At 42.6% G+C, this 10,516-nt stretch overlaps 2 protein-coding genes across 4 annotated transcripts in view; both read left to right on the top strand.

Annotated features, from left to right (window-relative positions):
• Positions 1-2,935: 2,935 nt before the first annotated feature.
• dele1 (DAP3 binding cell death enhancer 1) lies at positions 2,936-8,948 on the top strand. Its single transcript, XM_018699475.2, is given in 13 exon segments — positions 2,936-3,314; positions 4,456-4,573; positions 5,001-5,069; positions 5,595-5,761; positions 5,893-6,105; positions 6,206-6,294; positions 6,405-6,476; positions 6,478-6,499; positions 6,624-6,766; positions 6,885-7,043; positions 7,185-7,277; positions 7,673-7,832; positions 7,991-8,948. Coding segments are annotated over 13 exon segments (1,593 nt in total). The 5' UTR covers positions 2,936-3,283; the 3' UTR covers positions 8,248-8,948.
• A 347-nt stretch (positions 8,949-9,295) lies between these two features.
• Positions 9,296-10,516, top strand: part of LOC108899181 (amyloid beta precursor protein binding family B member 2) — a 39,075-nt gene continuing 37,854 nt past the window's right edge. For 2 of the 3 annotated variants that reach the window (XM_051072288.1, XM_051072290.1), the window contains exon 1: positions 9,296-9,689. The gene's annotated coding sequence lies outside the window, so the exon portion shown is untranslated. The remainder of the gene's footprint in view (positions 9,690-10,516) is intronic. The other variant, XM_051072287.1, reaches the window with a different exon arrangement.

The following is a 10,516-nucleotide window of genomic DNA, read 5'->3' as shown; positions in this document are numbered from 1 at the left end:
GAAATTAAAGGATTAAATGCTATATTTTTGTCATCAAAGTGACAAACCTAGATGTACTGAGCCTAAGGGCATCTACATTCAGGAGCTAGGTAATGTCACCTGTGAAACCAGCAATATTGTAATCTTAAGTATTTGGCCCAGCATGACCCAGGGTGAAGACATTAGGGAGTTTTCTCCAGTATTATCAGGGAATTCCCGACACCAAAATCCCTTATGTAGCAAAAAGGTCAACTGTGGCACTCACACCCTTATCCAGTTCTGACAATTCAGCCCTGTCTCAAGAGTCCTGTCATTTTATATCTGACACCAGTTGGCACCAATCTTTGAAGTAAGCTACCTAATAAAAATATTTAATACTTGTGTTGAAGAGGCTGGCTTTACTCAGGCATTGTTAGATAAATTACAGGAACAAGAATATGTCTCATTGTAATGTTTTGGATGAATAGCTGGAGGATGCCAAAGCCCCATATGCTGATGGAGGTTGCAGTCACTTCAGCAGTTTCCTGTGACCAGAGAAAAATCCGTGAGGGAGGCTGTGACCCAGAGAAGTTGTCCAGACTAGAAGAAGAGGAAGACCAGGCTGTACCAAACCCTCAATGATGATGATGCATCCATGCCATGTGATGTCTTAAGGTGTGTTTTCTCAGATATATTATCCACTTCTTTGTATTCTTTGGTTGCTTTATATTAATTGTTCTTTTTGTGTTTGTCTTTTTTTTTGTCAGATATCCAACCTTCAGGAAGCTCTGATTGTTGTGGCCTCACCTAAACTCACTAAGCCCTGCACACTGCCTTGACCTCCTGACCTCAAGCCCCCACAAATCTGCGAACCTCTCTGCAACGTAGCATGCCAACGTTGAACAACGCAGCTGACTAAACACAAACTATGGCCATTAATGAACAATGTAAACCTGACAAGATGCATCTTCTTGGAACCCAAGTTCTGCAAACGTTTGCACAAACTGTACCACCTAACCAGCAATGGACTCATCCACCCACATCCTTCAAAGTGCTTAGGAGGCTCTTTCTTGCCATCAGACTTGCCACTACTCTACACAACACAAACTGGACACCCATCTGGGGAAATGCAACTACAGCATAATTGGGAGAAGGACATTCTGTAACTGTATTTGTGATGATGATGATTCTCTGAAGTGGGTATTCAGCCCATAAATGTACTATGACTCCATTTAAAATCTCTATTGGTATCTGAAGTACACGTATGCTCCTGTGTTGGATATCAAATAAATTCAGTGCTTATTTTGTAATTTGTTTGGTTTGCCTGGTCTGCTGTTCTTTAGTCCCGCGTGCTGATGGAAGCTGAGCAGCTCAAATGAGGGATGAATTAATGGGAAGAGTACACAAAGTAATTGTATTTCACCACAGTGTACTCAGATTTTGTGTGTAATTTAGGTATTTTGCCTCCGTTCATTCAGCACTGTCCTTACTTATCCTGTAGAATAGATTAAAGTGTGTGTATTGTGGAAAAGTTTATAGTAGCAATATAAATGCTAATGAAATCTACTGGTTGAACCTGTTAAGATAAGCCATAGTCATTGATAAAATGTCTAAAACAACCTATAGTTATGGTCCCCAGTGACCCCAAGTGCAAAATGCCAGAATAAAGTTTTACATATGGCTTTAGTCTGGTCTAGTCTGTTTGCTAAAACTGCCTCATCACTCCTATTGGTTCTAACTGATGCTGAAGATAGATATATTTTCTAACTGCCTTCCGATTTTAATTTCAACATACACGCAGCAGTAGATTGGTTTTATAGTGAGTCTAAAGGCTGGTTTCCAGAGCCTGAGGGGTTATGGCTGGACGGTGAGGGAAACTCTCTGTTCAACCTACAGAGGTTATAGAGGTTCTAATGACCTCTATACTGCCAACAGCAGAGTGACTGTGGAGAGGAGACACAGCGACAGCTTCACCTGTAGAGTCCAACAGAAGATCATCAACCAGACCAGAGAGACACTATCAACAGATCAACATTACAGGTATACAGAGGTTATAAATTCCTCGATCAGCATTATATCCCTGTGCTGAGATATGTTCATTGATATTTACAGTGGAACCTAGAGACTCAAATTAACAGCACAAACCAGGCATAATTATGGTATCATAATATAGTATTATTGTGTAACTATATTATCATATAAAACACATTTTTCTTATGTTTATGCACTATTGGGGCATTTTCAAGACATTTTTAAATACAAAGATTCAAACACAAAGATGAAATAAAGAAGGTGCGTATAGTTTCATTGAATTATTTTTAATACACTTTGACAGGAAAGACAAATTCAAGAGTCACTGGGAGAGAAACAGACAGTAAACACAGAGGAAGCTAATTACCATGGATTAAAGGCTTCACAGGTAATTTATGTTTACTGCCCACTGACAGGGATTTAAAGCTATTGTTACCCAGTGTTTTCCCCTCAAAACACCTTAAAATGATCAGATATGGATCAGGGAAATCTGTCGTCATAATCTCACACATTTGTATGTGTTATGATTGGTGTGTCCGTAGTGGAATTATAAGTGGTGGCAAGAAGGCAAATGCACTTTTGATTCAGATGTTATTTCAGTATTCTGCCTCTTCAAGCTTGGTAATAATTTGTGAAGGTAGCATTGTCTCCTCTGTTGGTTGCCCTTGCAACATTATAACATATGTACTTTACGATTTCCATAATCGTTGTTTCCCAATATTAAAGTTCTTTTATTATAATGTTGCAAAAGTAGAGCTCAAAAGTGAAATTTCAATAAAAACAGACTGGATGAAAACATGTTTTGTGATACACATCAAAACTTAGCAAATCATTCTGTTGCTATATTATTATCATAAGCATTGCATAAAATTATCAAAAGTAATTATTATCCATGTATTTTTGTAGATGACTTGACTGACCCCTGTCATCTTTGCAGGGAGCAGGGTGGTGACACTCACTGGGTAACTGCTTACGTTATGTACAGGGACCGTCATCATTCAGCACACTGGTCTACCGCTGTGTGTGGCTGTAGTTCCCCTACATGCCGCACAGTGGCGCTGTGAGGTTGTAAACCACTTTCTCAAACTTTCTCTGTTGCGTCACCTCCGGTCCTCTTCCGGCACAACTCGTGACAGATTTTATTTATCACCTCCACCTCCCTGCCGGAGTGAAACCACTACAAGATCCTCCTGCCGCGGTCTTTCATGGGCCCGGACGAACCCCCCAGAAGAACCTAAACATGTCTCCGTGGACACAAGTCGTTGATTAAAGCTGCTACTGTAAGAGACGAACCATGTGGAGAGTCCAGGGTTTTGTCGGAAGAGGTGAGAGAGATGTCACTGACACCGGACAAACTCTTTCACGCAGTGCCATGTTGTTTCTGGCTCGGAGGTTAATTTTTACCAAGCCTTATAGCGTGACGTTATCTGTCTCTGCGTCCAGCTCGCAGTTAGAAAGACGTCTGTCGGTGCAGCTGACACCGTCAGTCTGTTTATTTTGGTCGAAGTCGGTGAAGTGAGGTCTTCTTACTGATTTCGTGTCACAGCCTGTTTCTGGACATTCCATTGTTTCTGTAAACGGCTGTTTATGTCTGACCTGTAATACTGTCATACACAGAAACATACATAAAGTGTCAAATGTCAAAAAATGTTTAAAATAGAACGTATATAGTATGAAACACCTATGTCTATGTCACTTAATGCATGCCTTACACAGGGAATATGTAGATCTTGAAAAGTCTTAAAAAGCAGCTTTAATTCAATTTCCTCAGCAAAAGTAATTAGAATGGCTCATTGAAAGAAAATACACCTTGAATACTTACAATATATTACTATTGATAATTGATTCTATCATTATATATGCTTATACTGCAGAAATGCAGCTGCACATGTTCGGCCACCACTTTATTTTACACATCCAGCAGGTTCCCATAATTTCTTAGAGAAGTGATTTGTAGTTGTAAATGCATAGAGAGTTACTTGTAAAAGAGTTTGTAATTGTGTACTTAACGTAGGCAAACTAACAGGATTAACATCCAGCTAATGAATTCCAATCAGTTCTAGTGTCTTCTCTAGAGAGTCTTTTAATCCATGCACACATGCAAAAATGTGTAATTTATCTACAGTCATGCATAAAATTCAACATAAATAGACAATAAAGTTTACAATAATAAATGAATATTGCATTAATATATACTCTGGTTTAAAGGGATCAATTGTCTTGATAAAAATCTTTTGGAAATTGACAGTTACTTATAAACTGTGAAATTTACAAAACTGAAATAACTGTCTCAGATGATTAGTTTAATTTTCGCTCTTCTTAGGGTCAAATTACATTGATCTTTCTAGGGAACTTTCTTGAAAATAAAGCGAATGTTTTGTCTGTTCTGTCTCTTTCTGAAATTTGAACAGCAGAGATTTAAGTTTTTTTTTTCTTTGCTGTTTTTGTCTTCCCTCCACTTCTCAGTTCTCCATCGATTCCATGGCAGCACCACCCTGCGACTGCCCCAGAACCATCATGTAGAGGACGAGGTCATCAACAGCTCGACTGTCCTCTCCACCTCTCGACATTCTTCTGACAGCAGGTAACCTCCACACCTCCCCCCTTTATTTTTCACTGTCCAGGTTTTGTCCAGGTCTGACAACAAAAAACTAGAATAAAAGGAAAGAAACAGAGAAGCTTTGAGTGCCTCACTTTGATGTGTCAACTTCTTTGCCTTCAAAACAACCAGCCGTATTATCAGCTGATGAAAAGAGAACTTCCTCAGAGGCCATCCTCATCCCTATCCTTTCTCTGAACCCATGCTCTCCTCGTAGCACACTCGCTGCCACAGCTTTCAGCTGGTTACATCATCCAGCAGCATCTGCTGCGTGCATGAACAGAATTAGTCAAGACAACAGAAAGAAAGCCATCTGCCTTAAACAGTGTTTCTCTGACGCCTTAATACAGCAGACAGGAAATAGAAACAGACATGTTACTGTTAGATTTACTTTGTGTTGTTTTTCTCTCAGTACTCAGAAAGAGCAGGATGGAGAGAGGAGGAGGAGACAGAGGACCTTTCAGTTTGGCTGGCCTTCACAGTGCTGATGCTGTATGTTGCTAGTTACCAAATAGATACATCGAGACTGACCATTGTCGATATGCTGTGGATGGATAGTCATCAGTCATGTAGAATATGTCGGTCTGTCTTCATGTGGTTACATTATATGACAGTATTAAATATAGAGAAATGTTCAACCATTCAATCCATGAAGAACCATGATCAGCCATTTACCAGTAATGTCCTGATATGCATTAGTACTCAATTTGTGTATTATATGCAGCTCTGAACTTTTCAAATGAAATATGCTTCAGTGTTCACATTATTGCCATTATTACAATTAAATGCAATTGAACCATGGAACAAATATCAGTCAGGCATTGTTACATTTGGCCTAATACTCAATCTTCAAATACACACTGTTTACCCACCCATATTTACAGTCTGAAACTCATTCAGCTGGTGATCTCATGCAGTTTACAGCGACCACATATCTACAGTGTAAATGCAATGTTGTATAACCTGTTTTTTGTGTGCATGTAAACACTTGAACACAACTTGTCAGTGACACTGATGTTTCTCCACAGGGTGCAGCTGCAGTTCTGTTTATGCAGATCTGCAGGAGGATCCACTCTCAGTTCTCCTCAGGCACAGAGCCCAGTCCAACCCCCGGAGCCCTGACAGCCCCCGGCTCGCTGCAAAAGTGTGGCTACCGCATCTTGCTGGAGATCTGTAAGTCCATGCGGCATCATTGTAACTTAGCAATAAGCCCACTGATGATTCACCTTTTTCACATCAGCTTATGAAATGCATTGATCTGAATCCTGACTCTGTATTGTGTTACCTCTTTCTGGGTTGTACAGTATCCAGGCGTAATGTCCTGCCCAGAGGAGGGAGTGTGTTGTGCCTACAGGGGGTGCCAGAGAGACAGAACCAAGATCAGACAGAGACTCAGAGCAGCAGCAGCAGCACTGCAGGTGATGCTGCTCTTCACAGCAGCAGTGAGCATCTGACTGCTGACAGCTCCATCTCTGACCACCAGAGGGCACACCTGAACCAGGATTTACCCACACTCGGTTTGTTCTGTGCTCTGAAGATTCTTTAAAAGTAAAATTTTCCAAGACTTTTTAACTTAGTATTTGTGTGAGCAGGAAATTAATGTGGTTTTCTTTCCAGACCTTGAGGAATTACTTCTGTCAGCATCCTGTCCTCTGCAGAATGACACCAACCAAGACAATACTGAGACTACAGATGCTAATGACAAGGTGAGAGTCTACTTCCTGTAGTTTGCTTGGAGTTTATTTTAAATAAAGCAGCACTGACTTGTCATCTGATCTGTATTGTTGTTGTTTTTTTAATCCTCCTCTGTTTCCAGGACCAGTTATCTGATGAGGAGAGGCTGACAGGAGCAACACTGAACCTCAGACATGTGGGAGACAGCAGCGTCCCCTGTTATCCTCAACATCATCGGTAAAGATTTGTTGACACAGTTACACACCAAATAATTTTGATTCCTACCCAAGAAGATCTGTTTTAAACAAATCAAATATCCAAAATAAAATAGCTAATATTTTCACCTCTCTGTTTATGGCAGGTATAGAAAGTGCCAAGAGTGAGGACTATAAGGAAGCATTTACCTGTTTTCTGGCTGCAGCTCAGCAGGGTTACAGCAAAGCCCAGTTTAACGTGGGTGTGTGCTACGAGAAAGGCAGAGGAGTCGGCAAGGACAGAGAGAAGGTGAGAATCCAGATAACACATTTTTATTTTCTTGAGAGTTTCATCATTCTGAAAAATCATCATACTAACTCTTGTCCTTCATCAGAAATCAGTCTTAAGATGATGTTTTCTTTTCCAGGCTCTGTATTACTACCAGCAGGCAGCAACTGGCGGTCACGCACAGGCTCAGTACCGCTATGCAAAGCTGCTCCTGACCAGCGGGGGGCAGCAGAGTTTAGAGGTGCTGGACACAGTCATCGACCTGCTGCAACAAGCTGCTGCAGCTGGGCTCACCAAGGTAGAAGTCATGACAAAATATTTTAAACTCTCCTTAATTCCCATTTCAAATAAGTGTGAGTAAGGAAGGTCTGAGCAGATGTTTATATGCCCTTATTGAACTAAACCCACCTCTCCTCTTTTTATTTCTCCCCTTCTTCAGGCTCAGGTCTGCCTCGCATCGGTCTACTCTCAGGAGTCGGTGAGAGACTGGAGCAAGTCTGTCCAGTACCTGAAGATGGCAGCAGAGAGCGGGGTGAGTTCCCTTCTAGATGCTTCTAGAGTGTTATCAATGGCTTCATCTCTGAGATTTCACCCACCCTCCCTTCCCAGTGTAATATATCAGTCACTCTGCAATACGGAGGCTTTTTAATATTCACAGCTTGTTTATAAAATGTAAAAGTAGAAGTTTCTGCAGCAGTTTTGTTGAAACAATACTATAAGTTACTGTGTACATCAGTTTAGACCTACAGCCCTCAGCACTGAGTCACACAGCGCTGTAAGTGCTTTAATAGTGACATCCTCACTCCTGTGCCTGTACAACTATTTCTATTTAAGCTCCTAGTGTTTGTCTGTCATGTGTCTCTACAGAAAGCCACATTCATTTAGACAATTAAATGGCTTAAATCACATGTTTGTTCCTGTGCTCAGGATGACGCCGCCCTGCTGTTCCTTGGTCAGTGCTACGAGAGCGGCCTCGGGGTGCAGCAGAACTTGAGGATAGCGATTGAATTCTACAGACGAGCCGCTCAGGCAGGCAACAGGCAGGCTAAGAGCTTACTGACGCCTCCTAATGACACAGACAGAAAGGGTGAGCGCACATTCTCTGTTTGTATTAGTCACTGCCTTTTGTGCGTTTGTTACTGATGACACTGCATGGGATATGCTTTTAATGAGCCAAGACAGCAGCGATAATATCTGCGAGAATGAGCAATTGATTTCTCTCTTCTGCCTCCCTCTCCTCCTCAGCACAAGATGCGGTGTTGCGCTCCATCCGTTCGGACCCCTGTTTCTTTTTAGCCAATCGTCAGCTCCAGCAGCCGCCCTCCTCTCTGGCCGGTCGCGCCCATCCCTCCCCCGGTCACCCCACCACCCTTCCCCTCCTGCCTCACTCCTGGAGCACCGGGAACCTGGGGGCACCCTCACCGCTGTCCCCCACGCCCCTTCACCTCCTTCCCCACGGGGCAGAGGGAGGAACCTGCCGATGGACCGTGGGGATCGGATAGTCATCCTGAGCCAGCACAGGCCAAACTGAGGAATGTATTTCATGGCATGAATGTTATTTTTCACCAGAGGTCAGAGGTTGAAGTGTGTTAGATTTGTACATATTGTGAAGTCTGGATTAGAGTGAATAGATTTTATACTTGTGAGAAGACTTGTTAATATATTGGTGTGTTTTTTTTATATGTCAGAAATTGTTCGATACAAGGTCATGTGCAGAAGGAGATATGGAGACTTTTCTATTATGTTTTTCTATGTAGCACAAATATTTCTTACAAGCATCTCTGTAATATAAGTTCTGCTGTGGGTCAAAAAATGGGACCTAGGTGCCTTTGGGTGGGTTGAGAATTCGGGTGGTTACTTGTTTCTCTCTCCACTGATGTGGGATTAATCCCATAAAAAATGGTTTATCCTAATTTTGTATCCTGCGAAATGTATCGCTGAGTTTACACCGCTGAAACGGACAAAGTGCTTTACGTCAGTGTCATATAACCTTATAACTTTCAATGATACAGTTTTTTTAACAGGTGAAAAGGTTCAGTGCTGTTTGTAGCCATCTGTAGTGTAAAAGCTACAGATGAAGAAAATGGGAATTACGCCAACCTGTTAAACACCTAGCTGCCAAAGTGAATTATGTTGCACTGTGATGTTCTACTGTAATGCACATATTTGTTAAAATAATAAAGGAAAATAATCATAAAAAGTTCTCCTATGGCTCTCTGTTTGCTTTGTAATGAGCATTAAATTTCACCAATGAGCAGTACTTAATTTCAAGGAGCAGAGAGTGTTGTTATCTGTCTGTATTCACAATAACTTTAATTAAGTAGTATTAAAGTATAGTCTGGACTTGTCCTCTCTACGGAAATAACTTTACAAGTGATAACAGACTTAGTTTTAGTCCTCGTGCAGTGTTTATCTGAAGAAAACTACACCTCCCTGAGTTTCAGAGATATGAGCATGTGTAGCACTGAAAACCATTCATATTTCTTCTGACTACAGCATGACGTAAGACTCCGATGATGTGTGATTTCATTACCTGAGTTGCAAAATAGCACCGATAGATTTATTATGATTGCGTCCGCACCTCCCGTGCGCCGAGCGTCCTGCGTCCGCGGCCTCTGATTGGCCGGCTGGCGCGAGAGCTCCACAGCGCCGCGCCGCCTCGAGGATCCTCTGGCTGGCGCAGAGAAGAAAGCGCATGCAGCTCGGCCGCTAGCGAGAGCACCGAGCGATCGAGCGAACGAGCGAGCCGGGGACTGGGAGGGCAGATGATGATGTGATGTGATCCAATACGGGCGGCCGGCTGCAGCTACGGGCGGACTCGCAACTTTAAAAGCGGGCAGTCGACCCTCGGCCCCTGCTCACTAGCGGTGTGTGAGTGCGCGTCTTGTGTTGTGTCGTCGTGGGAGCAGGAGGCACAGGAGCCCGGAAGGCTACAACCGAAGCGGTGAGTGGATGTAAATAGATGCTCTCGATGGGATGCGCTCCCCTCCCAGTGCGGCGGTGGTGGTGGTGGTGATGGGGCTGGAAAGAGAGAGAGAGAGAGAAGGGGACTGGATGTTGAAGATTCACTGCGTCTGATCATATATCGACAGCTTTTGCTTCTGCGATACTGGCAACTCCACCTATGCATACTCGGCGTTGTGGCAGATTTAAAGATGATCTAACGCTGTTTCAGACAGATCACAGAGGGAGTTTATCAAGGAGGCAGCAAGAAGCGAGGAGCTAGGATACTCCACCCATGACATCATCGACTTTTTCAAGTTCATTTTCTCCTCTCCTGCTTGTGCTTTCATCTGTTGCATTTCATTTCTAGGACAGTGGGTGCAGCTCAGAGTTGCTATTACAAGGGCTGTAGTCGATTAAGGATGGTTTCTTCTGACAGGCCAAGATTATCTGATGGTGAAGCTTATTACTGATGTGAAGTGATAAGAACTGGATCTCTCTTTTTAGGTGACCTTCAGGTGTAAACCCTGTAAACAAGGTGAGCAGACACTGTCAACAACCAGAGCAGATATGGACCCTGTTTTGACACCTTGCTTTAAGAATAGAGAGGGAGCAGTTTTGTCTGTCAACAAGTCTCATCCTTTATAATCATGCAAGTAAATCTAGGAGGATCAGTGCTTGTTTATCTGTCCTACATTCATGTGCAAGAGACAAGCTCACACAAGAGGAAGACCAGCAACAAGACAAGAGGCAAAGGGTTTTAATGAAGCATAATTGTTTTATTAGTAGCGTGTGCACGTTGCTGCTGTCCTGTGACCAGCTGCTAAA

This window comes from Lates calcarifer, linkage group LG8 (assembly GCF_001640805.2).
Source record: "Lates calcarifer isolate ASB-BC8 linkage group LG8, TLL_Latcal_v3, whole genome shotgun sequence".
In the NCBI taxonomy this organism is placed as follows: domain Eukaryota; kingdom Metazoa; phylum Chordata; class Actinopteri; family Centropomidae; genus Lates; species Lates calcarifer.
Note: the sequence above shows the minus strand (reverse complement) of the source record. Positions and strands in the feature narration are given on the sequence as shown.